This window comes from Cavia porcellus, unplaced genomic scaffold (assembly GCF_034190915.1).
Source record: "Cavia porcellus strain 051 isolate PalLab524CR breed Dunkin Hartley unplaced genomic scaffold, mCavPor4.1 scaffold_9, whole genome shotgun sequence".
NCBI classification, from domain to species: domain Eukaryota; kingdom Metazoa; phylum Chordata; class Mammalia; order Rodentia; family Caviidae; genus Cavia; species Cavia porcellus.
The window spans coordinates 20267627-20294915 of record NW_026947492.1 but is presented as its reverse complement, the minus strand read 5'-3'; the positions used below and the strand labels follow the sequence as shown (position 1 = coordinate 20294915).

The 27289-nt window shown below is 42.3% G+C and overlaps 2 protein-coding genes across 9 annotated transcripts in view; one reads left to right on the top strand and one right to left on the bottom strand.

Moving 5' to 3' along the window:
- Nucleotides 1-18278, bottom strand: part of Fam118b (family with sequence similarity 118 member B) — a 50014-nt gene extending 31736 nt beyond the window's left edge. For 6 of the 7 annotated variants that reach the window (XM_013155554.3, XM_013155555.3, XM_023566173.2 and 3 more), the window contains exon 1: nt 18157-18251. The gene's annotated coding sequence lies outside the window, so the exon portion shown is untranslated. Of the gene's footprint in view, nt 1-18156 lie in introns of all 7 variants that reach the window. The other variant, XM_003472558.5, reaches the window with a different exon arrangement.
- A 5-nt stretch (nt 18279-18283) lies between these two features.
- On the top strand, nt 18284-26470 carry Rpusd4 (RNA pseudouridine synthase D4). 2 transcript variants are annotated; one of them, XM_003472682.5, is made up of 7 exons: nt 18284-18498; nt 18877-19042; nt 20372-20573; nt 23589-23682; nt 23763-23907; nt 24983-25080; nt 25611-26470. In XM_003472682.5, the coding sequence occupies exons 1-7, from the start codon at nt 18316-18318 to the stop codon at nt 25848-25850; spliced, it is 1128 nt and encodes a 375-aa protein (XP_003472730.1). In that variant the 5' UTR covers nt 18284-18315; the 3' UTR covers nt 25851-26470. The 2 variants fall into 2 exon arrangements, with proteins under 2 accessions (XP_003472730.1, XP_005004976.1); XM_005004919.4 differs by lacking the exon at nt 18284-18498 and adding an exon at nt 18602-18770.
- Nucleotides 26471-27289: the final 819 nt, after the last annotated feature.

The window sequence follows — 27289 nt, the reverse complement described above, 5'->3', positions numbered from 1 at the left end:
ACCTAGAAATGCCTCGAGTTGACCCTTCTTTATGGCTGAGTAGTACTCCACTATATTAAAAAAAACTACTTCCTTTATCCATGCATCGGTTGACGGGCATTTGGGCTGTTTTCAAGACCTAGTTACTACAAACTGCTGCTATAAACATGGGTGTGCATATATTACTATGGTACGATGCTTTTAATTCTTTCAGGAAAATATCAAGAAGGGGAGTAGCTGGGTCGATTTGAAACGCGAGTTTCAGGAATTTTTTGAGGAATCTCTACACTAATTTCCACAGGAAGGACCTAGAACAAGTTTAAATGATGAGCAATTTCTACAAGAAAAACACATTAGCATTATAAGACAGCTCGTTACTCACTTGGGCTTAAATGTAAAGCAGGCAGTGCGTGACCACATGGAAGAAAGGCCCTCATTGAAAGGGAGCACATGGCTGCCAATACTGCATCCCAATCTGCACGGCAGGGAGAGAGGCACGCCAAAGCTCTGAGAGCGGGAATCGGCCCAAACGAGAGCAGGACTGGCTCGATCTGCAGTGAGTGAAATGGGGCCCCTTTCATAGACTAGGAGGCTCCAAGAGAGGTCATTCTGGGAACGGGCAGACTAGCCGGAATGCAGCCCTGCAGTAACTTTAGTCGCATATTCCCCTCTCAAGCAGGAGTGGTGGGGAGCGCTTGGCCTGGTGACTCCGCAGACTAAGATCCAGTAGCTAGCCCAAATCAGGTCCCTGTGCCTGGTGGTGCACCCTAGCAGTGAAACATTCAGTAGGTTGACCTGGAGGGGCGGGCCCAGCAGAGGCTGCCCAGGTCTGTGTCTCCCAAGTACACTGCAGTGGGCGGGAACACTTAGCCAGCGGATTCAAACAAACTGCCACAGACAAAGAGAAAAAAAGAAACTGAGCCTCCTACATACGCTTGTATGGAAGGAACAAAAAGTATGGGAAAAGGGAGCAACAAGAAAAGCTCCTCAGTCCCCAATCCTGAGAACACTGATCCAGGAAAGGTAAAAGCAAAAGAGAATGAAGACAGAAAACATGCAATATCAGACACGGCACCTATAGATATAAAACGGTATCTCCGGAGCCTCATAGACGAGTTCAAAAATGAAGTATTCAATGAAATAAAGCAAGAAATAAGTAGAATAGTTAGAGAAATGCTAAGCACTGCCCAAGAAAAAACAGATGGTGGAATGGAAGAACAGAAAAAAAGGGGAAAATTGTTTGATGGAGAAAATAGAGAAAACATAGAATACATGAAGCAGGTTCAAAGAGATTATCAGGAAACTAAAAACTCTATTGAAAGCTGGCAAAACAGCTTGAAAGAAACTAAGGATAGATTATCAGAACTGGAGGACAGATTTGTAAGGTGGGAGCATGAAACGAAAAACTTCTTAAAAATAACAAAGAAACAAACAGCAATAATACAAAGACTAGAAGATGACAAGAGGATCTATAACTTAAGAATTAAGAACATAAAAGAAGAAGTAAGGACTCAAACAAATGAACTACAAAAGCTACTCACAGAAATAATCCAGGAGAATTTCCCTAATTTAGCAAAAGGTAAAGATACTCAGATGTATGAGGCATACAGGACCCCAGCCACCTACAACCCAAACAGAGCTACATCCAGGCATATAATAATCAAAATTCCAGAAAAACAATATAAGAACAGAATATTAAAAGCCATCAGAGACAAGAAACAGATCATTTACAAGGGAACACCCATCAGAATTACAGCAGACTTCTCGGCACAAACCATCAAATCACGAAGAACGTGGGGGGAAATAATTCAAGCTTTGAAAGATAATAACCTCCAGCCAAGATTGATATATCCTGCACAGCTGTCCCTAGAAATTGATGGAAAAACAAGGTGTTTCCATGATAAAAAGGAACTAGGGGAATTTGCAACCACCAATTCAACTCTACAGAGATTACTGAAGGATATTCTAAAAATGAAAAATACCAAGATTCCAGAAACAGTGGCAGAGCGGCCACAATGAATGGAGCAGAAAGCGAAATGAAGAGGACAAACTGACAACTAATGACAGAAAAAGAGCTCAACAGAAATGAGGCAGAGAAGGATGGACTGTAGGAACAGCCATTTTGGAGAAAATAAGACATAATAGGTAGTGCTGATTTAATATCCTCTTGTTTTGAAGTCTCATCAAGCTTTTGTTCTTCTGTCTCCATCGGTTTTAACGTGTTGTATCTTATTGGATTTTATTATATGTGATAATATAAACAAAACTTTTATAGACAAGGAGATTATACAGAAACCACTGTTCATTTTCTGTTAGTTGATTCTAAATACCCTGTAATACTGTCATTCTCTTGAATGGTTTTACATTGTCTTGATATGTTTGATGCTACAGTATACGAAGTTATACCCAAAGATTTTAAGGGAAGAGACACTATGGTAACTACTATTATGTCGAGATTATCTTGTGGTGAAACACTGTTTTGCTTAAATGGCTATGTTTTGACCTGCACTGTTTTGTTGTTATGCCCTCTTCTTTATCTCAATCTCCTTTTTATTATCTACTTTTTCATTTTTATCTTTTTAATTAAGGGAAAAATAAATAAAAAATAGCAGGATATATTATAGTAACCCACTTTGATTTCCTATTAACTTAATTTGAAACTCTGTATTGCTCTCACCATCTTGTTTTGACTGTTTTCCTCTATTCTGTTATGCTAGATAGTACCAAGTTTGAAAGTCTAGGCAACAACTATGAAGACAATAAGATCCATTGTGACGCCCATTCTGGTTGATTATTATCTTCTTTTGAAGTCCTCTAATGTCTCCAATGTTTTGGTTTTATTGGTCTTATTCTTTACTGTTTTGTTCAATTTTACTATAACTGATGATATAGCCAATTCTTTTTAAGATAACAAGAGGCATTATGGTAACCATTGTTGATCACCTTGTATTTTGTTTTTACATTATGTATTATGTCCATCCTTTTGATTTGACTGACTCTGTCCTGGTATGTCACATTTGGTTTTACTTTCTTCAAAAAAAAAGTAATAAGAACTGTGGGAGTAATAAAACCCAAAATGTGTAATTGTCATTGTACAAAAGAAAGGAAAAGAAAGTTCTCTAAAAGATATAACTGCATATATATTTAAGTGTATAAGATAGATAACCATATTACTGAGTTTTGTTGGATCATTGAACAAAACTGTTTGCAGTCTCACTGTTTGAAAGTCCCCTCTATATGCTTTAATTTTGTAACTTCAACAACTATTTCTAAGATGACAATATGTAATTAACTAGTGATTTCCTGTTTATTTTTTCTGAAATTCTGTATAACTTGTACCCTTTTTCTGTTGTTTTTTTCTTTTTTCTCCTTAAATAAAATTAAAAAATAATAATAAAAAAAAGGGAGCATGTAACAAAGGTCTCTGACAAAATAAAGTTCCTGAAGGAAATGGAAAAGAAGAGAAGAAAAGTAAGGCAGAGGGCCTGTCCAGGAGATAGAATCTACCTACAATCAGAAGACCTGAGAAAGAGGGCGCAGCAAATGACACTGGAGGAATACTTACGGAGCTCACGGAAGAAAACTTCCCAGAGTCGAAGAATGAAGTAGGTCTCACTAAGTACCTTTAACATTTAATGAGAAGCCGGGCACAGAGGTGCACTCCTGTGATCCCTGCGCTCGGGAGGGGGAGGCAAGAGAACCACTGCCAGTTTGAGATCAGCCTGGGAGACAAGCAAGTTCAAGACCAGCCTGAACTGCATAGCAAGACCCTGTCTCAAAAAGGCACAAAACAAAAACACAAACAAAACAAATAATGTAAGGAGAAAGTTTTCAATCACATTGGAAAGGGTGGGGTGGATATGTCTATACTATTATAAATGGATACAGATACAAATATTGTAAAATACATTCAAAATTAGTGATTTTATGTATTTAAAATTCATTGCGTAGTCCTTCACTTAGAGTATATGCAGCTAAAACTGTTGGACTCTGACTTTAATAATTACAGTCTTTGATAAATAAATGGAACGTTAAGAGATAAAGGGTAGTCAAGAGATGTGTATGCCCAAACTACATTACTTATGCCACTGAGCTAAATCCCTGGCCCACTTTTTTACTTTATTGACACTCTTCAAATTATCCTGAAGTATTTATGATGATTTTATATTAGCATGCTGAGAGAACTTCAATGGAGTGCTACAAACCACATACTACAAAAAAATACTTGGAAAGCATTAAGTTTAACACTGGAAATCAGTACAAGAACGTGTGGCAGCACGATGCCTCTCCACCAATTATTATTATTATTTTTCATCTGTCTTTTTTTATTACATACTTTAGACTGGCCTTGAACTCACAGCCATCCTCTTGCCTCAGCCTCTTGAGTGCTGGGAGTACAGGTGTGCACCACTGTGCCCAAGCTATTTAGAATTTTGGAAATGTTCTTAAATACTCTATTTTTTTTTCTTTTGGTACCAGGAATCGAACTTACGACACCTCACTTGCCAGGCAGTGGTTGTATGGCTGACAATATGTCTAGCCCCCCTTAAATATCGTTTGAGTCAAGAAGAAACAACAAATCCTGATGGTTTAGTAAATACAACAATGAAAATTTGCTTTACCTGTTATGAGATGGATGTGGAAAACTCAAGAACTAGAGACAGATTTATGTATTTATTTTTGGTATTGGGGTTTTGTGATCAAACTCACAACCTCATACTTGCCAGGCAGGCACTAAACAGCTGAGCTAACCTTCGGCCCCAAGAATTAGAGATTTATTTCTTTCTTTATTTTTTGTTGGTACCAGGGATCGAACTCACGACCATGCGCTTACAAGACAGGTGCTTATGCCATTGAGCTAATCCCCAGCCCAAGAACCAGAGACTCAAAAAACCAGGTACAAAATAGGATGTGCACACAGAAAACCGAAACTTTTAAACATTGCTACCTTCCAAATGTGGAAGTTGTCTGCATAAGTACTGGATTTACTTCCCATATAAACTGGTCCAAGGTGCAATTAAAGAAAAAAAAAGGCCTTGCACACTCGGACACGGGGAGAAGGAACGTGTGGCAGCACAAGGCCCGTCCACCTCCTTGGCATGGACCGAGGACATCATCTTTTCCCTTCTCCAGGACACACGGCCTCCCTTGGCTGGCAGCAGTTGGCAGCAATGGCACCATTGCCCCTCCGCGCCCTTGTGTTTATTAGGAGGAGAGCTCCACTAATTATGTCCAGTATTTGGCATCGCCTCCTTTTCCTGCAGTGAAGCTGGTCAGTGATGGACCTTTTGTCTGTTTATTCACAGGGCAGCACCTGCCACTCAGCAGATGCTGCTGCTCATGATTCAGGTTATGAGAAAGACATTTTGTGCAAACAGAGAAAGAATTTGCATTTTAAACACAACGAAACGAAACCAAACCTGTTGCTAGGCAGGCATAGTAGTACCTACTATGTGTCCTGACAATTTGAGAGGCTGAGGCAGGAGGATGGCTTGAGCCCAGGAGTCTGAGACCAGCTTGGGCAACACTGTTAAAACCACCATGTTGGAAAGGATGGAAAGGACAGGACAGGACCCTTGGTTATAGTTTCCAATGCAGCAAAGACTGCACAAAGCTATTTAAGTTTTAAATGGAACAGACAGGAACACTGTGCCTGCAAGAGTAAACCACTCAAACCAACACTCTTCAGGTATGCCGACAGATACGTGAGCGAAGGTCACCTGATTCAACAGGCAAAAAAAGGAGGCCTTTAGGTTTTCAGACTATTATCCACATTTACTGAACATCTCATTAGATTGCTTTATTTTTATAACTTTTTGAGGGGTTCTTTTTGATACAGAATCTCACTATGTAGTTCAGGCTGGCCTCGAACTTGAAGTGATTCTCCCGTCTCAGCCTCTTGAGTGCTGAGTTCATAGGCACGCACCACTATATTCGGCTATTTTTATAATCTATTTCACTGTAAACTGATTTTTGATAGTTGATTTTTAAGGGAAGAACTTTCTGGCAAACGACTCAAGGACATCAGTATTTAAAGCTTACGAATCAATTTCTCTTATTTTACAAATCTAGCTAAAGTACTTTCCAAACCCAAACTGGGTTAAGTAATGGTTTAAAATCATTCCAGTGTCTCACAGTGTTTAATGTAGTTGCAAGATTCATTCTGACCCAGCACCGGCCAGAGCCCAGGGTGCGCCCTCCCTCCCTGGGTCTTCCTGACCTCAGAGGAGAGACCAGAGCCTGCTGCCTCCGCCCGCACCCAGTGCCTCATCCGTACCACTGCTGGTGTTGACACAGTTACTGACTTCTCCCATGAGGAAGACAAAAAAGGACTGTTATAGTGTATTACTGATTACCGCAGCCCAGCCCCTACTCTGGTTTTTGTTACCTGTGTTTACAAAATACAGTAAATGTTCATTATTGGCTAAATCAGACGGCACCAACCATGAGCCAACTTAAAATCCAAGAGAAGCCAGGCATGGCGGCACATGCCTGTAATCCCAGAACTTGGGAGGCTGAGGCAGGAAAACTGTTTGCAATTATGAGACCAGCTTAGGCTACAAAGTGAGCTCAAGGCCAGCCTGAAATGCACAGTGAGACCCTGTCTCAAAAAGATTAAAAAAAAAAGTCTATGAGATCAATTGATATGTTTTACTTTCTGAACTGTTAAAAACCAGAATGAATGGGTGAAGTTATGGTGTTTTCTTTCATTCCAAACAGCCCAATGGCTAGTATCTACTGCCCAGCTGTTCAAGGCTAATATTTATCCCTACACATAAAAAACCTGCCTTGGAGGAATTTTATCTTTTAAATTTCTCAACTACAAAGAAAGCAATTAAGACCACACAGTAGATTTTAAAAATCTACACCTCTTTTACTAAACAAAGTTATATGCACTTTACCTACTCCTCTTCTGGCCCAACCATGATGATATTCTGTATTTTCCAGAATTTAAAATGACAGGAATCATATCTGTCACAAGTTGTCAGTTTTTCACATTCAATTATCCAGTGAACGTCAGGTGTGTTAAGAATATTCTTATCACTGAATCCAGTCCACTTCTCCCAAATACTGGACTACACAGCATTTATAAGCCAGGCAGTTCCCGACCCTTCCCATGTATCACAGGCACTATGGTAATGCAACTAAGACACACAGCTAAGCAGCAGCTTGCTAAAGGTCACCTGCTATACACAGTAGACAGGGACGATGGCTCCAAAGTCTGAAGTTCTTGTCGTTAAGACACAACTCAGTATTACCTAACCACAGATGAGTAAGACCTAGGCTATGCCTTAGAAAGCCTGCCTGGTGGCAAACCTAGAGCACACATGCCTTGGCAGGCTGTCTGTTATCACTGAACGCTCTAAAAGTCACAAGGGGAAAGAGAACTGTAAGCAAGTATTTATGTCCTGCGTGTGCCTAGTTCAATATACTAAGTTTTAGGAGATTGGCAGGTGCTGGAGGCAGCTCAAGGAAAGCTTTAATGGTGCTCAACTCATTGAAATGATTGGATTTATCTTCCTTTACCCCTGGAAGCTCCTGACCATTCCACTGCATCTTGTCCTGCTCCCCTTCCACCCCTACTGCAGAGTCTCCCGCTGCCCACTCCCTCCAGTTAAGGTCCTCAGGGCTTCTTTTTCCTACTCACTCTACACATCTGCTCTCTTCCTCACCTGATTACTTTATGGTCTCAAACGCCAACTCACGGCTAGAGATGGTCAGCTGAGGTCTCCCATGTGCTTTGGGCCCCTGAGACACCTACTTTAAAAGTTTCACTTCTATTTGAAACAGTACTTCAAATGTAAGAGGTTAAAATAGCTCAATTATTATAGGCAACTAAATTAGCTAGAAATTAGTCCACAGTGAGGGACTGGTCTCTCAGGGAGTCAGCAGAAAAATAAAGACAGCTGGAACATATCTGAAGATGGCCAGGCTTGTGCACCTCCCTGGGGATAAATAAGCAACCGGGAGTTCTACTATGATTAGTGATATCCGGCCCAGTAAGTCCAGAAAGGTATCAACTGCCCAGCTGGGTGACCAGAACATCTGGGCCATCCCTTCTCAAAATCACCTCTGTTCGTCCCATGTACCCTTCCTGTGTGACTCGCTTCCCTACTGGATCAGTATTAGCTGTCTTAGTTGCTTTTCTTATTACTGAGAAAAAATACTTGATACCCGAAGTTGAAGGAGGAAAGGTTCACTTCCGCTCAGTTTGCAGCTTTCAGTTTATAGCTGGCTGGCTGCAAGGCAGGGTGACTTGGCACAGGGGCATCACAGAGGAGACACAGTTCACGGTGGCCAGAGGGCAGGAAGATAGTGAGGAAGCAAGCAACAAGCAACAGACAGCTGGCCTCTCTCCATCCTCGGATGCCCTCCAGGCTACTCGGCCCTAGCACTCACATTAGGGCAGGGTGGTTTCCAGACTAGCCAGGCACCATCAATCCATCTCAACATCACATCCTTGATCCCAGGGGCACATACCCTGGACCCAGTCACCTCCAAAAAGCTACACTTATGAACACTCGAGGCCTTGGGGGGAAAGCCAGATGCAAGCCAGAATGTTAGCTAAGGAGCTGTGCTGCACTGTGATCCCATAGGTTGACTCTAGTTTGCTCCATGTTATACCCCACTGATTTTGCTGACCAACAGCCGGGTAAGCCACCCACTCAGGACCTCTTCTCTGGGAAATCCTAGAACTTCTCTCTCCTATTTCCATTAAAACGCTCCTAACTTCTTCCTTTGATTCATGACTTTATTCCTTAATGTTATGGGACCATGAACTTGGCACGTTGGAAATCTAACAGGTCAGAAGTTCTATTTCTCTTGTATCCCAGTGACCAGCTCTGTATCATATACTACAGATTACTGAGGGCGAGAAATCATCTGATTATGGGTAGTTATTTCCTTCTACTTCAAGCACCAATGTGAGTATCTATTGCTTCTGAAAGTACTGTAGAAACATACTTTCAAGCACATTTCTTAGGATCCACTTCATTTAACCCTTAAGAACAATTAAAATAATACAGAGAATGATGAACCAAAAGGAAGTAAAAATAAAAAGTGAGCAGGTGGGTATTGGTGTAGATTACTTGCAGTGCCCTTCCATAAAAATTAACTGAAAATGGAATGTTGCCTCTAACAGACAAATAAGCCAAGAACGGAAAGCACTGTTTAGACCTCGCACGAGTCTGAAAACTGCAAGAAAAAACATACATACTACTTGCTACAGAGTCTACCAGTATCTAACTTAGAAACTGCTTCAAAAGTATTGCTTTGCTGAGCAGAACGCATGTATCTTAAAGTAGCCAGTGAGAAAGACTGAGGAGAAGACAAATTGTGAGAGAAAAGCGCACTGGGGAACATAAAAATGTATCTTCATAAACAGCTTAGGGAAAAAAGGAAAAAAAAAGTGCTTGGAAATCAATGCAAGACACGGAAGGAGGATGTCCAGGAGCAGCCACATGGAGCACACTTCACCTGGGAAAATGCAAGCACCTTCCTTCCTGGGCTGCGAAAGAACAGATCCTGTTATGCGCTGCAGGAAACAAAAAAAAGTTCAGTTAAGCAGAAAGACCAAAATGAAACTCGCCTTGTCACCCCATGTGGAGACCACAAATAAGGACATATTTCAGTGCTGTGAGGAGAAGCAGGTGCAGGAGGAACTCCTGGGAGAAGCAGCCTGGGTTCGTGTTTGCATCAGATCCCAAAACTTCATTCAGGAGCGCGCCCCTGCTTCACACAATGAATCTTACATCTAAGTTTCCCTTCCTGGAGTTTTGTTTTGCTTTTCTCCAATGGTCCCTCCTCTATTTACTTTAGAGTCTTAATAAAATTAAGTTTTAAAAATAGTCACGAAGCTTGCGGACGCACCCAAAGCGCAGCAGTGGGCCTGGGGAAGTAGTTCAGGGCTAAGAGTGCTTGCCGAGCAGGCCAAGCCCTGGCTTCAGTCTGCTGTTTGTCTCTTACACACACCACACACACACAGAGCAATACATCCTTCTGCAAAACAAACAGCACACTTCTGGTGGGGGAGGCTGTGAGGCATGGGGATGAGACAGAGCCGAGCAGGGAGGCAGAGGAGAGCTGGATGGACTGAGACCCAGTGGGGGACACATTCCTACCTATCTGGAACACCACAGCACAGCACTGGGTTCTGACAAAAGACCTCAGGCGCTCCTTACCCAAAGAGCTGAAAAGACAAGGCTGACACGGAAGGAGGGCACTGCACGACGTAAGCACGATGTCAAGGGAAGCTTCGGAAGGTGACTGAGGATTTATGAGTAATTGGTGTTTGTCCCTGCTCGATATACAGGCATTGCTGTGCTGCCTCCTTGACAATAAAAACTCCATTACTTCTGTCCTGAAGTATTTACTTCAAACTCACTTTCCAAGTGTCTCTGTTAAAATGGTAATAGGGATTTTAAAAACAGAAAAGGTATAAAACCAAGAATGAAGGAACAAGAAAAGATTGAACAAATGAGGGATTTTTCAGAAAATTTCTGCAAATAGAAATCAAGCTTTAAATACAGACTTAAAAATGTGGATTGGCATGAAGTCTATTTAACACACAATTCTCCTTTTTACGCCCTGCGAGGCGTAAAAAGGCTCTCATCACAAGGCTCTCATCACTTTCTCAAACTCCAAATCCAGAGAAAAATGAAGTGAAACCTGAAATGGCTCCAGATACAGCACCAGGAACAGAAATGAAAATAAGAGATTACGCCAAAAGGGGCATAATTGAAAGGCGATTCAAGCATTCATGCTGTCCCAGAAACCAAAACAGTCAGCTCAAGAAATACCAGCAAACATATAGCTGTACAAACACATACACAAACCCCAGGGGCTCCCACTGGCCAACAAAACACACCTGGCATTTCTCTCTTAAAATAACGAAACACAAAACAAAGGAGTAAAAAGAAAAAAAATTGGACCTTTAGATTTCGAAAGATAAAGTAATTATTAAGCATCTACTAGGAGCCAGGCACTGTGGATTTATAGCAATAAACAAAGTAAGACAAAAATCCCTGCCCCATGAGATCTGCACCAGTGGTAAAGGAGTCGAGTAAACAGTGTATACGGTAAGCTAGACGGGAAGAAATGCTCCTGAAGGAAAGCAAAGCAGGGAGGAGCTGGGCGTCTGTACTCTAGAACAGGAAACCTTACTAAAGTGGCTGCAAGCTGACTTGGAGGGAGCCAGAAACGGCAAAGCAGAAAGTGCACAGAAGGAGGAAAATGCAGTAGGGGGAGGAAGTCTAACAGATAACTACGCAACAAGAGTGGCTATTTTTAAAAAATCAAACAAAAAAATACAGGTGGGAGAGAAGTGAGAAGAATGGTACAGTGAAATGTCCCAGCACATGGCTTGCATGAAATGGCCAGCACAAGATATCAGGGAAGACCCACGTCATGGTGGACCATCACCAACCAGCACAACAGCTGGGTCAGAGAACGTTTCAAAGTTTCCAGCGAAACAGTGAAGAAAACAAAACAGTCACTACAAAAGCACTCACGCTGTCTCTGGAGCCATCGCAACCAGAAGACAACAGGATAACGGGTTTCATACAGTGAGGGTGTAACAGTATTTCAAATTCCTTAACCTGTAGAAACAGCAAGCGTGTGGGCAAAATGGTCGCCCAAATACTTGGGAAATTACTGCAGTAGGCACTTCAGGAAAACCGGGAGGTGAACCCAGAAGAGGAAGGTATGGCTCCCACACAGGCAGGAGAAGAGGAGGGCAGTTCCAGGACACCTGCGAATAGAGGAGGATAAAGGTGGGGAAAGGCTGGAGCCAGTGAGCAGGGGAGGTGATAGATAGGCAGGGACATTTGGGTGGAAATTAACAATAGGCATATGAAAAATACAGTTCCCAAGCAACAGAACCACAAGGAGGGACACAGCTATAAGAGATCAGCTGTCTCAACATGGAAAGGTATTAGACAGAAGTGTAAATATAGAGACGCTGCCTGTTTCAGCCAAAGACTAGGATTCGAGTATGCTGGGGAAAAGGCTGAGGAAAGGTAGGAAAGGGAAGGGTGGGTGAACAACGTCCACAGCTGGAACTCAGGAGGCTCCACTTAAGGGGAAAACACAGCGGATCAAATGAGTTAGAAACCTGAGGGTCCCGCCAGAATAGGGAGGAAAACAACCATGACTGCCTCTCGCAACGCAAACCGTGAGGCCGGGAGGGCAGAGCAGCTCTGATTGTTTTCTCACTGTAAGCCTTGCAACTACTTGACTCTTAAAACCTTATCTATGAATTACACTGATAAATTAGCCATTTCTCTCTCCACACTAATTAGCAACTTCACCTTTCCAAAAGGGAAAGAACTTTTTTGCAGTCTCCTAGAGTGGTTATCCTGCAGGTGAGAGGAGGGAAATTGATCCCTGGGCTTCACCTCAGCCTGAGCTGAACCAAAATCTCCGCAGCAGAGAACTGATAACTCCCAGATTTAAGCGCATTCCCAGAGACTCTTACCAAGCAAGTTGGGGAAATGCTGACTGCCACACTAGGATCTGGTTTTCCAAATCAGTTATGAGTTCAGCTCTCCTAACCCCACCAAATGGAATTTATTTTTCACTAGGACAAACCTGTACCAGTATGTGCCAATAATTAACAAGGCAAACAGAACAATCTATACTTTTAATTTATGCTTGTTCAAATAATGTAGCAAATCAGCTTATTCTACTTAAGCTCATGTTGGAAACATTAATTTTTGAGGTCTTGACATCATCTGGTTATCCATTCACATGGTTTCCGAGTTCCTTTGTCTACTGTTCATGTTCTAGAAGTTGGGTCTAACTTTCCAGTGAGTATTCATTTCCTTAAATGATTTTCTTCATATAATGTCTTAAAACATGTAGCTCTTTACAGTTTTGAAAACGGGCTAATGATCTTATTTTAACCCAATGACACACTACTACTAATGTGAGTATCAACTATCTGTCAGGTACCACATATATTTATCTTGTTGCTTATTCTAACCTCAATAGGTAGGTCTTATTATAGTTCTATCTTATGTCCAAAAAAAAAAAGGCAGCTGAAGAGTTTAAAATGTTTTAAATCACAAAGCCTCCAGCGCAAACTCATCTGTTTCCAGCACTCATGACTTTTCTACATACCTAGCTTTTAACTTCCAGTAAGAACTGGAATTTTAGGGTTACACAGTTATTCACTTCCTTTTCTGGGTAAGAAACTTAAGGTCCAAAACTTCTTTTGTGTCTTTTTGAGACAATTATTTTTATTTTCTTTTTTTGTTTTTTTTTGAGACAGGGTCTCTGGCAGTCCAGGCTTGCTTCTAATTCACAGTGATCCTGACATCAGCCTCCTGAGTGCTGAGATTATAGGTGTCACCACACCCAGTTAGTTCCAAAATTTTGAAATGAATCACAAAAGCGACAGAATTAGACTAAGTTCCATTACCTCTCGATAGGAGTCCATTTGCAATTTTCTGACATTTATGTAGCTGATGCTATACTATATGCAGGGAGCACTTTAAGGTGCTTTAACTCAATCCTCAAGTGCTTCCAAAATAGATGGTGGATCTTAAATCACATTTGCAACTTTTTTTTTTTTTTAAAAGCTCCAAACAAGAAAATCTGTGCACTGACTAGCTGCCTGGTGATCTTAATAATACATTTTGTAAAGTGTAATAATGTGATTATATTAATGTGTAATAATTGTGATTATATTAAAAAGAAGCCTTTACCTTTATAAATTGACGATGAAGTTTTTTACAAATGAATACATTTGGGATTTGATTCAAAACCCAAACGTATTCTAGGAGTCAAATCTGGGGTGTAGGGTGCCTAACAAACAAGATTGGTCCTGGGTTGATTAACTGGAGAAGGTAGCTGATGGGAATATGGGCTTCCTAACAGTATTTTTTCTGCTTCTGTAAATGTTTGAAAATTTACATAATTGAAATTTACATAAAAAAGACTGGAGAGAAACTATGATATCAACATATTTGGAAAGCAGAACTATAAATTATTTCCCCCATTCTATTTTTTTCTCTTTTTCATGTTTCAAGTATTACTTTTATAACAGAACACATGAAACAAACTAAAAACTGCACATATTACTTATACAATGATCTCTGGCTCTGGATGATTCTAATTTGGTTTTAAATAGGCCTAACCAAGAGCACCCATAATCTAATTGGGTCAAAACACCACGGCAGAGCCAGGTGTGTTAGTGCACGCCTGCAACGCCTGCACTCAGGGATGCTGAGGCCAGAGGATGGCTGAGAGTTCAGGGCCAGTCTGGGCTATTTGGTGAGTTCAAGTCCAGCATGAACTACATAGTGAGACCCAGTCTCAAAATGAAAACAAAAACCAGTAATATCATGGTGAAAGTATTTCTCACCTCTTTATCAGCTATCATTTACATTTTTAGATAGGCCATTGTGCAAGGACAGGTTAAGACCCTTATAAACAAGCCAGGAGTATAAAGGAACATAATCGTGAATCCAAGTGTAGCATCCATTTAACTAAAATAATCAGTAACAGAGTTCCTTTCCGCAGCCAGGTGGAGTTTTAGACAAAGGTACTAGATGCACAGAGCTAAGCTTTCTAAGGGTTAGATGGGCTTCAAGGTAGGATGTGTCTGTCTCTGTCTCTGTCTCTTTCTCTGCCTTCTGCTTGCTGTCAGAGCAGGGCTGGGGATAGGCAGAGGGCCCAAGCAAGGTGTCCTCTGTGGGCACCTCCAGCTTTTGCCAATGATTCAGTTATTTTCATATATGTCATGAAATGAAAAAAATCTGGGAACCATTGGTTTAAGATAGATCTGTCTTGATCATTATTCCAAAGCTAAGTATAAAATGCAACAGTAAACTGAAATTTCTTTAAAATGCAAGTATAGGAAAAGAACTAATACCTAAGTTGTAGGTCTACATTGTTCTCTCCTTTTTTTTTCCTCCTGGTGCAGCAAATGAAACCAAGGTCTCAAACACATTCTACTACTAAGCTATACCCCACAGTTCCCTAATATTTTTTCTATCTGCACCTTCCTCACACACTCTGCGTAAAGAAATCTTAACCAGTCAATGAAATCAATTCCAAATATAAATATTAGCTCAGTGGCATAAAGTTAAATTCAGGGAATAGAGGTGGAATCCAGATTCTTTGTATCAATGCTAAATGCATTCCTGTTAAGTTTGAAGAAGTTCTTCTGTTAATGTATTGAGGTGTCATTGGAAAAATCTTATCACAGGAGTTTTAAGAGTTGTAAAGCGCTGAATGACAAAATCTAAAACCAAATACTTGCTCAAATTTATAACCACTGAAACAGGACTAATCCCCAGGCCTCCTTGCTCACAAATACTTTCCAGGACACCCCAGAAAGTTCCCGCTAACTGCTTCTTTGATCTAAAACCATAAAACAATGTCCAAGTACTTCCTGTTCTTCAGGGAAGTAGGATCTTTGGTTAATCTGCAACTAGAACATCATTGAAGAGCCACAATTCCTTAAATTTATGAATTTATATACAAGTTCCTTCATTCCTTATATTTGTGCAATACTAAGGAAGCCTTTCTATTCTTGCACAGAGTAGAAAATATCCTTCAAAGCAAAGCATCCAGTCTTCTTTACATAATTATGTTGAAGGCACATATTGTAACATCAGAATCCATATAAAAATATGCCACATTTGAAAAAAGCTGTATCCTGTAAGATTGGAGACCCATGAATGGAATTTCTCTCCTGGTACTGAGACCAGCTATTCAGGTAAGAGGCGTCCCTAACTAAAACGACAATGTGAGATTGGCGCAGAAATAGAAAAAGGAAAGAGCTGGGGACATACAGTAGCTCAGTGGTAAAGTGCTGCCTGGCACAGGCAAGGTCTCAGGTTCAAATTCCCAGCAGCAACCCCACCCCCGTATACATCTGCTCACACAGGAGGACCCAATGCCTAAAATAGCATTCAGTGGAAGAGGAAGGCACTCTATAGAGACAAAAAAGGAAAAAAAAAAACATTTGCATAAATTCTTTACACTTAAGAGGGCAGCTCTAAACCACTAAGCACAGAGACTCACTGGAAAAACATTAAGGAAGTTTTAATTCTTGTTCCCGTAGTGACTAAAGCTATAAAGCAACAGCAAATAAAATACTTCAATTCTATACATTTTTCTTACAAAGTTTCAGCAAAACCAAAACCAAACCAAACAACTCAAAAGTTCCTTCTTCAGAGAAAAAGTGTTTTTATTCTCACATAATAGTGTGTGCCTTGGCTTGACCTGAAATCCAAGAACACAAGCTCTGGGTCACTAGCAATGACATCCGAGTTGGATCCTGGTTTTGTTTCTTGACACAGCCAGCAATTTCTGCAAGTGTTGTTTCTTGAAAGTCATCAGAAGTGAAGGCAGAAATAGGTTCTCCTAGCACCGCTACCCAAACCATAAGAGTCTTGTACTCCAAACAGGTTTGCATTTAATGATCTGAACTTAACGTTCTGATGTCTAAATTTCAGTTCTTGGAAAAGAGGCCTTTGTGTAACTAAGTAACAAGTGATGTGCAACGGTAGTGAAACCAGAACTGAGACCGGTGCATGTAAGTAAAAGGCAGTGACTTTTTTAGGATGAAACGTCTCAACTTTTACAGATCTATAACCTATCTGTGAATGGAGGAGGACAGAAGAAACAGGTAGTTTCTCAATATGCCTTGGACTTCTTTGCATTTATGTGCAGATCACCTATTTTGTTACAGAAACATCTTTCCAACTCTACAAATGTATTTACCCCTACTTTCATTCTTCAGGTAAAAAAATGACACAAGTAGAGCAAATCAATATGTTCAGAAACATCTCGAGTCATCTAACAAATATTTGTTACTAAGTATGAGGGTTAAGGAAAAAAAAACAGTCCTTAACATCAGCTACTACTGGTAGATATTGACCTGGATAAATTTTTTTTTTTTTTTTTTTTGTCTTTTTCCTTTTTATCGGTACCTGGGATCGAACTCATGACTGCCTGTTAGCAAGGCAGGCGCTTATGCTGCTGAGCTAAATCCCCAGCCCCCGACCTGGATAATTTGTAATTCAAATTTTAAGATTTGTATTTTGTTGGAGGAAAAGACCAATGAATGGGGCATGATCTCACTATTGATCACCTAGACTACGGCATCCCAGCTGGTTTCCCTGCTAATTTTTTCCTTTTCGAATGCAATTGATTGCTAGATTCATTTCTAGAATTCCAGTTTAAAGGAGCCTCTCAAGAAAGCTTCAAAGCCTGCCAACTACTTATCAGTATAGTTTAAACTCTTCAACTTAGTCCTCTTTAGGTTAGCTCCAACTGTTCAATTTTGTCTCAGGCTCTACGTGGCTCCTTTGTGCCAATCGCTTTTGGAGCAAGACCTACACCTAATTCAACTACTTACTAACTCCTCAGGTGGCCCATGCTATCATCCCTCTGCCATCACTAAAGATCCTTCAGGGTGTCGGTCTTTCATCATTAGCTGTCTTTAAAACCAGCCCTGTGTATCCCAAAACACTAGATTACCATCTCAAACAGCTGTTTCTTCTGCTCAGCCTTTCTTTCCTGAAACGAGAGGGAGTCGCTTGCACTTTGGGCACGAGCGCTTCCATTTCGCGTCTTTAAAAAGACGAAGAAGCTCTGGGGCAGTTGCAAACTATAAAAAGGCGGAGGGATAAAAAAGCAGAACGAGCAGGGGTCTGTCCTCTGCACTTTGAAGCCTTTTTCTTTGACAAGAAATGAGTTCTGAAGCACAGAAGGGACCCGCAATGCTCCCTAGCTAGGAACTAAGAGGCCGGATGAATTAAAGAAGGGGTGACCATCCCTGGCAGGACAGAACAGTTTACAGCGAGAAACAAAGAGGCTGTGAGTCAGAAGATGAGGGGCAGAGAGGGCAGATAACCAAGTATCTCCGGAGGTCGAGCCGTAAAGAAACAGGAGAGGCCCCAACACGTCCCTCAGGGGACCGGCCAAGGACGTGGTTGCCAAGGGGGACGAGCCAGGTACCGAGAAGGCTCTGGGACACGAGTCTGTGGGGCTTAGCTTCTAAGAAGACGCGGGGGTGGGGAAGTGTTTTTGAGTGAGATTGTGTCCCGCAGGGGGCAATGCTTCCCTGGACAGGGGTGGCCCAGAACGGAAATCTCGTGGAGGCAGAAAACCTCGAGGAACCGGCATTTTCCAGCCCCAGCCCTGTTCCCCTGACACACTCACCGCGTCTCCTCCAAACGCCACCGGTCCAGCTGCAGCTACCGGTCAGCGCAGCCGCACAGAGCGCGCACCGCCCACGTGACGCACCAGGCCCCGCCCCTCACGTGACCCGCGGAGCTCCGTACCCCCTCACGTGATCTTGGTTGCCCCTCCCTTGGCAAGATGGCGGCGCCCAGGTGTCGTGCGCCTGGCCTCTTGATCCGGGGTTCCTGCCCGCTCTTGAGGAGTCTCTTCACTCTCGTTTCAAAACCACTTCGTTCTAATGCTGCTGCATCCAGGCCCTTGGATGCCCAGGGATTAGCGGAGAAACTCCGAGCCCAGAAAAGGGAAGAAAAGGAGAAGCCGGTGAGCCTGGAAGGACCACAACTCCCAAAAGGCAGTGCGCTCATTGGTTTCCGAGGCCGGGGGTGTGGTGTGGTGTGGAAGTGGGGTCCTCTGCTAGCAGGTGCTATCTGTGGCGAGTATGTGGTGAGAGAATGTAGAAAGCGCAGAGGGAAGACGTTAGTGGGGTCTCGGTGTCTCCGGGTCCCGGGTGCAGTCCTAACCACCGCGTGCGTATGCAACACAACGCGTGGGTCAGATTCCTGGAGAAAGGCACGAGGCCGACGCAAAGAAAGGTCTGAGTGTGGGTTACGCATTTCCACCCAGGCCTTAATGCAGCCGCCCTCCGCTTCTCCACCGTTGTCTCACCAGGAGTTTCCCACCGGCCCTTTTCCCCACTAGGTGCCCACAAACCCTGTTCAGCGGAGGGTGCAAGAATTAGTGCGGTTTACACAGCAGCTGCAGCGAGTTCACCCCAACGTTCTTGCTAAGGCACTGAGCCGAGGGATTCTCCACCAGGACAAGGACATTGTGGTCATCAATAAGCCCTACGGTCTCCCTGTCCATGGTAAGGACGGAGTGAGAAGGAAAAGGACCCGCTGCTGCTCTCCGTTGTAACTAGGGGGACTTGGAAGTGTTCCATGAGAGACACTCTTTCATTCCAATTAATTAAAACCTTGTAGAGTATTATCCTGTGTAAGGCACTTTCAGGGATGCAGACATAAATACGACAGTCTCCTATTTAAATGTCTGACAGTGGCGATTCCTAGAATGCGTTGTGCAGACCAGCACAGGGATTGCTTTTGAGAAATGCAAAGACTGCATGGTGTTAGCCTCCAGTTTATTTTCTGTCAAAACTGGGAAAGGGAAGCAGGGGTGATGCCATGAGCGTGTAATTCCAGCTTCTTGGGAGGCAGAGTATCAGGACTTTGCAGCCAGCCTGGGAAACACTGAGACCTCTGTCTCAAGAACAAACAAAAATTGAAAAGAGTAAATAATATGTAAGAGAAAATGCGAGATGGGGGAGCATGTGTTTTGGAGTATACCTCACATAAAGTCTGAGTATCTAGAATTTAATGGAATCTGCACTATCTGTAATTAGAAGTTGTAATAATAAGGAACAGTGAGGTTAATAAGACAGAGACAATGGGTAGAAATTATGCGTTTGTGAGAGTCACAGAGAAAAAGGAATAGTTCAGCTAGGAGAAGGTAATACTTTGGGGGAATATGGAGAAAGGCTGTGCATAAAGACAAAGCAAGTGGGCTGGGGATTTAGTGCAGCGGCACAGGCATGAAGTTCAGAGTTCAGTGTCAGGCCCCCCGCCCCCTCAAAAAATGTGAAGCAGGCATTGCCAAGTGCTTCACATGATTGTTTTCACTTTAGATTCTCACAACAACTTCTTGTCTTACCATTTTCCAAAGCAATTACAGTATTTCTCACTTCACAGTATTTACCTTTTATAGATGAGAAAATAAACTTGGTAAGGTAACTAATCTGTCTGAAATCAAATGACTAGTTAGAGGAGAGTACAAAGAATAGAGCCAGAAATGTTTAACCTCAAAACCAGTTCTCTTAAAGGGTCTTCTGTAATGCCCTGGGGAGCTTCTCAGACCCGCGAAGTGTGTATGAGGAGAAAGTCACAGGACAGCGTTTCTCCAACGTTGATTGCATATGAATCCATTGGGCAGCTTATTACGATGCATATTCTGATTTAGTAGTCTAGACTGGGGACTCTATCCTTTCCCAGCAAGCAAGGTTTCTGGGCATATTGATGCTGCTCCCTGCCCCTCTGGAGGTATAGAACTTTAGAAAACTTTGACAGTTGATAGTTAGGAAATCTTTCCCATGAAAAGTTCTCCGATGAAATCTTTAGGCTTCTGTTTTTTCTTTTCTTAGGTGGCCCTGGAGTCAGGCTCTGCATCAGTGAAGTATTGCCCATCCTGGCAAAGGTGCTTCATGGCCACAAGGCAGAGCCCTTGCACCTGTGCCACCGACTAGACAAGGAAACCACAGGTGTAATGGTGCTGGCTTGGGAGAAGGAAGTAGCACATCAAATCCAAGAGCTGTTTAGAACCCGTCAAGTGGCAAAGAAGTACTGGTATGAGGCCCGTTTGTGGCAGTAGAGCATGTATAGGCAGAGGCACCTCTTTCATCTGTTCATCTGTCATACAGCAGAAGCTATTAATAGAAAATAATCATTCTTAATTATGACTGTATGGCAGTATTATCAAGATTAATTGTACCATAAATATATGCCATTCCTGTGCTAAAATATAACAGTCAAACAGCAAAGATGAGTAAAAAGCATCTTGAGAATCCACCCACTCCGCCATTCTAGTTCCTCCTTTTGAGGTAGCAGCCTGTAAGCAGTTTGGTTTTTACCCATCCAGTCCTTAATTCATTTACACACATCTAATATAGTATCTGTGTATCTAAACATGCATGTACAATTTACATTCTCCTTTCTCCCGCTACTTGACTCTGTATGTTTAGAGATCTTTCCATGTTAGTGCATATAAATCTACATCCGTTTTTTTTTTCCATAGAAAAAGAATGCATGAGTCAAAAAGAAACTTGTACTCTGTCTGTGCAGTTCCCTTCCTCAGAGGCAATACCAGTGTCTTGCATAAGTTTTTAGCGGTGTACTAGAAGCATGTTATTTTATGACTATATATTTATCTACTGCTTCTTTTATACTCTGCTGTTTTTGCTTGGATCACGTATTTTGAAGAGCATTTCCTGAGGTACATTTACAGCTGTCTCCTTGTGGCTTTGTGGTACTGTACAGGTGGATGTTTAGGTAATTTCTCACTTTACAGCGCCTATAGCAAAGAATGTGTAAATATATTTATCTTAGTCCGTTCTCTGTTGTTGTGCCAATACCTGAGCCTGTATAATTTTTAAAAAAAGAATTGCATTTTGGCTGACAGTTTTGGAGGCTTGAAGTCCATGGTGTGATGCTGGTGATGCCTTCATGCTTCCACTCAGGACAGAAAATAGAAGGGCTGGGGAAGAAGAGAAGCAGGAGAGGCAGCCTTGCTTTTGTAACAGTTTGTTTGTGTCATAACAATCCAGTCCCTGGAGTGAGAGCTCATTCCTTTGGGATTAGGCCAGTTCCTCCAGAGAAGCATTTGGCCCTCTTAAAGCCCTGTCTCCCAGCACCAACAGCAGTTCAATATCAACATGAGTTTCACCTGAATCATAGCCTATTTTTGTAATAAATTCTTACCGGTGGAATTGCTTGGTTGAAGTATGTGCACACTTAAAATTTTCATAGTGTCCAAATTGTTCTCCAAAAGGCCATGCCAGTTTATAATACTACAGTCAGTATTGAGTATTCACCTCCCCTTATGCTGACCAAAGTATTTCTAAAAAGCTTGCTGTACTGATGGTGAAAAAAAATACTTTATTTCTTCATTTTATACTAGTGATCTTGCTTGCCTTTTTGTGTTTATTATACTACTTAAATTTCTCTTTCTAGGGCTAGACTGTTTATTTTACCTTTTTTTCCTCTTCAATTATCATTTTCTATTTGATTCATGTATTTATATTTTAGATGTTAGTCCTCTTTACATTTTGCAGGTACTTTGTGATCTGTGGAGCCCTTTAAAAATGTATATGCTCAAGACTCTGAATAAAAATGTATATGCCCACAAAGCTTCTGATCAGAACAGGTGGCTGTGGAGATTGCCTCTGCTTCTCCCATATATATATATTTTTTTTTCTTTTTTTTTTTTTTTTTTTTTTGAGACAGGGTCTCACTATGTAGTCAAGTTGGCCTTGAACTTACTGTGTAGCCCAGGCTGACCATGAACTCAAAGTGATCTTGCTTCACCCTCCCAAATGCTGGGATTATGTGTATGCACCACGATACCTGGCTGGCATCTGTATTTTTAAAAAGCTCTGGAAATGGCAACTGGGAATGTAGCCCAGTGGTAGAACACTTGCTTATCATATGTGAGGCCTGGGTTTGATCCTGGTGCCACCAAAAGGCTCCACAAATGATTTTGGATGTACAGTCAGTCAAATTTAACAACCACTGTAATAGATTATGATCAGAGAGTCCCTGTCTTAGTTTTTTCTTGTCACTGAGACACAATATCCAACACTTGCCCATTTTGGCTTACAGTTTATATAGAGGTTTCAGTCCATAGTTAGCTGGTTCCTAGGCAGAGCTGTGTGGCAGAGGGAAAAGAACTCATGGCATGGTGTGAAGTGGGGCACAATCGAAGGAAGAGGGAGGCAGATAGACCTTTCTAGGCTACACCCCCAGTGACTCACCTCCTCCAATGAGGCTTCGCCTCCCAACATCGCATTTAGCTAAGAGCTCATCGAGGCCAATATCCCCATATCCAGTCACCTCCTGAAAGCCCTACCTGTGAGCACATGAGGTTTTGGAGAATATCTAGATATAAACCATAACAGTCCCTGAAAATCCTCGTGATTTCCTTTGTTTAATGCTTTCCCTGAGAGTTGGCTATTTCCTATAAGCTTGTCATTTCTAAAAAGATGCCTGTGAATTGTAGAATATTAGGGGGAAAAGAAAACCAATTAATAGTTACGTAATTAAAAGAAAGATATGGTTTTTTTTTTTTTTTTTTTTTTGCTTTTTGCTTTTTTGAGACAGGGTCTTGCTGTGTAGTTCAGGGTACCCTTGAACTCATTATGTATCCTAGGCTGGCCTCCAACTTGTGGCAATCCTCCTGCCTCAGCTTCCTTATTGCTGGAGTTACAAGAATGTGTGCCATGCTGGGCATCTTTTTTAAAATCATAAAAGACAGTGGGTTCTGATCATATACTAGATGAATGAACAAATGCATAAATGAATGAATGAACTCAGTGAAACACAGGACCAGGCCTGCCCTACTTGCCAGGTAGGTAAAACAGGAGAGAACTATGTAGAAAGAAATCACAAGAGCCATAGCCACAACTCAGTAACCCATTTCAAATATTTGTTGTTGGTGAGCTACCTCTCATCATGTTGCAAATAGGCATAGGAATCGTAAGAAATGTTCACATTAGTGCTGAAGGTCCAATATCCTCTACAATGGCCAGCTCCCAGGGCAGCTTCCTGGCTTCCGCGGCTGAAGTAGCTATCTGTGTGTACACCCAGGGCTGTCACTGTGCGTGTCCCCGTGCCGTCGGCAGGAGTTGTGGATATCCCCATCATTGAGAAGGAGGTGCAGGGGCAGCAGCAGCACCACAAGGTGGGTGAGGCGCCTCCAGGAAGCCGGGGTTTCTGCTCTTTCTCAAAAGTCATGTCTTTATTTGGTTTATTTGGCTTCAGATGACATTATCTCCGAGCTACCGCATGGACAGGGGGAAGGTGGTGAGAGTGCGGGCCAGCCAGAATGCCCGGGTTGCCGTCACGCAGTACCAGGTGCTTAGCAGCACTGTGTCCTCTGCTCTCGTGGAGCTCCAGCCTGTGACTGGTAAGGGTGCCCCGTTCTGCGGGAAGGTGGCTTCCACACTTGGTCCCCAGCCCTTGCTGGCCTCTGGTCTTGTTCTGAGCTGCTGGCACTGTGGGCGGGCTGAGGGTGCAACATGACTGTGCGTGTGTGATGCTGATCTGAGGGATGATGGTGGAGAGCAGTTCAAATACTGTTACTTAAAAATGGGCACAGTGGTTCTTTAAAAAATTACCACATGGTCCCGGAAATCTACTTTCATGCATGCACACACACACACACACATTTATATATGTACCTAAAAGAATTAAAAGCAGATTTTTGCACACCTGTGTTCACAGCAGCATTAACTACAATAACCAAAAGATGAAGACAACACTAATGTTCATTGATGGATGAATAAGGAAACAAAATGTGCTAAATATATATGAAAGAAAATTATTTTCAGCCTTGAAAGAACTAAAGGAAGTTCTGACATATGCTATAACACGGATGTACTTTGAGAACAGTGTGTTAAGTGAAGTCAGACACAATGTTAGATGCTGTGTGATCTCACATTCCTGAGGTCCCCAGAGTGACCAGATTTATAGAGAGAGTGGAATAGGGTTGCCGAAAGCTTGAGGGTGAGGGAGGAGGAAGAGAGGCCATGGGGAGGTCACTATGTAATAAGTGCAGAGTTTCAGTTTGGGCACATGAAAGATTGTAGAGGTGGGTAATGGTGGTGGTTGCAGAGCAATGTGGGTGTAGCTAGTGTCACTTACCTGTATACTTAAAAATGGTTCAAGTGGGAACTGTTTTGTGTATTATACCACAATTTTAAAAATGTACAAAACAATGCTATTTATCATTATGTAGTAAAATTATGAAATACCAGTAATGGTAGGGACCAAGTTCACAATCATGGTTGCTTAAAGTAATATTTATGTTTTCTTCCTAATCAGGCCAGTGCTGCATAGTTTCTTTGCTACTTTTTATACCTTATGGAGGTAGGGCTTGGCCAGTTTATCGTGATTTGATTTAATAGGATTTGAAGCAGATGCTGGCACTGGTATTGTTTCTGTAGCTCCTCATAAGTTTTTTTCTCTGTTTCTCTCTTAAGGAATAAAACATCAGCTTCGCGTTCACCTGTCTTTTGGGTTGGACTGTCCAGTCCTTGGTGATCACAAGTATTCAGCCTGGAACAAATTAGCTCCTCAGGTAATACGGTTGAACCCAGTGTGCATCAGAAAAAGAGAGAACCCATGCTTTCGTTTTATTAAACAAAATAACTCACCTGAAGTGAGTCATAGCACATAGGTATTGATTGACGTTAGGTATGGTACCATAGTGGTTATCTAGCTTTAGGAAATTCAGAAGCAGTTAGTTATTATCATTGTCCTCAAGGACTGTGTTTAAAATCTATTAGCACAGCTTTACTGCTTCATGTGTTTGAGTTAGATTTTGTCTGGAGGCTAATCTTTCTGAAATTTAAAGTCATCTTTCATGCTACTCTGAACCATGATGGCATCATTTTTACCCTTTGATATTTTAACCATTCCTATTGGAAGGGCAGAGCACTGGCCAATAAGAGCTTGCTACAGTTTCTTACCTGGGTTCTGAACCCTTCTTAGATGTGTCCCTGAAGCAAGCTTCCGGGGGGTTAGCATTGGTTCCCAAGTGAACATCTCTGTGTGCCGAAGCATGGACCATTGGTCCTGCCTTCAGAGGTCTGTCTCTTCTTTGTGCAGAAGCTTCCTGCTGGCACCCTGAAGAGGCTGGGGCTGGAGCAGTCAAAGGCCCGGTACATCCCCCTCCACCTGCATGCCCGGCAGCTGACCCTGCCTCCCCTGGGGTTCAGGAAGGAGGAACTCCAGTTGGTCTGCAGGCTTCCTCATTTCTTCGTACACTCCCTGCGCCGCCTGGGTTTAGAGATGCCAGACCAAGATGAAAACGGACACAATGAAACCAGGCCACTGGAAGCACAGTGAAGACTCTTGGACGGTTTGGCCCATGTTCCTGGAGGTTTCTAATGCCTCACTTGGAACGGACTCCAGCAGAGCCAGGTGGGAGAAGTTGAAGAAGCCCAGCTGCTTCCGGGCATTTAATGGAGAATAATATCTATTTACTGCGAGTTTGGCCCCCCTGTGAGAAAGGCTGCTGGGCATCTCCTCCCACATTGTCTCCTTGCCAAGATGGAAGAGAGCCTGGGAGGACGCATTGTGGGGCAATAATTGGAAAAGGCGACCTAAAGGATGGACTCTGATCAGAAACTGTTTTCATCCACAGGAAAGATTTTGAGCTGTCAGAGGATGCCCATAGTTGGAAGGACCGTAACAGTTAAACACAGATCATGGAACCCTTTCCATAGGAAAACTGACTGTAGATAAACCATACCTGTGATTTTAGGCATCCATTGAGGGTCTTGGAGTGGATCCCTGTTGCTAAGAGTAGACCCCTGTGTTGATACACCTTTCTAAACCTTCCCTGTTTTTATGCTATTACCATGAATTACGAATTTCAAAAGGAGGTGACTATATTGTTTTTGTGAGGCCTAAATATTTGGCTGTTTTTTGTGTCTCTAGTAAACCATGCTTAAGACAAAAATATATTTAAGAGCTGTTGATAATTGACTTTGTTTCAGGGAGACATGAGTGGGAATGCTCAGAAAAATGGGGAACTGTGTTAGAAGAGCAGATGACAGAAATAAAAGTTAAAATTAGCAAATATAGAAAAGGAGTGGGCTAGTCAGGAAACACTGGGAAAGAGATGAGGATTTATACCCTTTATCCCATTGTTAGGTCTCCTCTTCGTGTGGCTATAGTTCTTTAATTTGGCAGACTGAGTACTGTACTGAAACTACCGGGGGCATCCATTCATCGTCAGTTTCTCATTAGCTGCAAAAATGTGGTAGCTATGTGGTTTGCACAGAGTATGTGCACAGTACCAAGGCCAGCATGAGCCCGGAGTTGGTGTGAGCTGTCTGTGTCATGAACCTGCTTGGCATCACTGTGAACGCTGCACTGCCATTCTTCATGATCTTTTTAGCTCCTCACTGGTGAGTTTTGTGTCACTTGCTGAGCTGGGAGCTACCAAGCTAGGGACTTCCTGGAGTTTGGAGAATTTCTAAGCTGCCCTCCTACCTAAGGAGCAGGTGTGTGTGTTCTCCAGCGCCTTCCCAGACCTCTGAAACCAAATTCAGCGCGCGCACACACGATACTCAGTGTGGGGGGTTGGGGGATGGCAGGCATTGTCTGTAAATAGCCAGGTAGTAAATATTGTTGAGTTTGCAGACCTTGTCACAACTAAAGTAGCCAGAACAGCATATAAATTAGTAAGCAAGTCTGTGTCCCCAAGCAGTTTCATTAATGGATTCTGCAATATGTAATTCACATAATTAAAAAAAATGTTTTTAAAATTTTGGTGTTTT

Bases quoted from the DNA above. Each gene is read 5' to 3' on its own strand.
- Rpusd4 (XM_003472682.5), top strand. From the start codon at position 18,316: ATGGCGGCGCCCAGGTGTCGTGCGCCTGGCCTCTTGATCCGGGGTTCC. The intron at 23,683-23,762 runs GTGGGTGAGGCG...ATTTGGCTTCAG, and splicing joins GGCAGCAGCAGCACCACAAG to ATGACATTATCTCCGAGCTA. The intron at 23,908-24,982 runs GTAAGGGTGCCC...TTCTCTCTTAAG, and splicing joins GGAGCTCCAGCCTGTGACTG to GAATAAAACATCAGCTTCGC.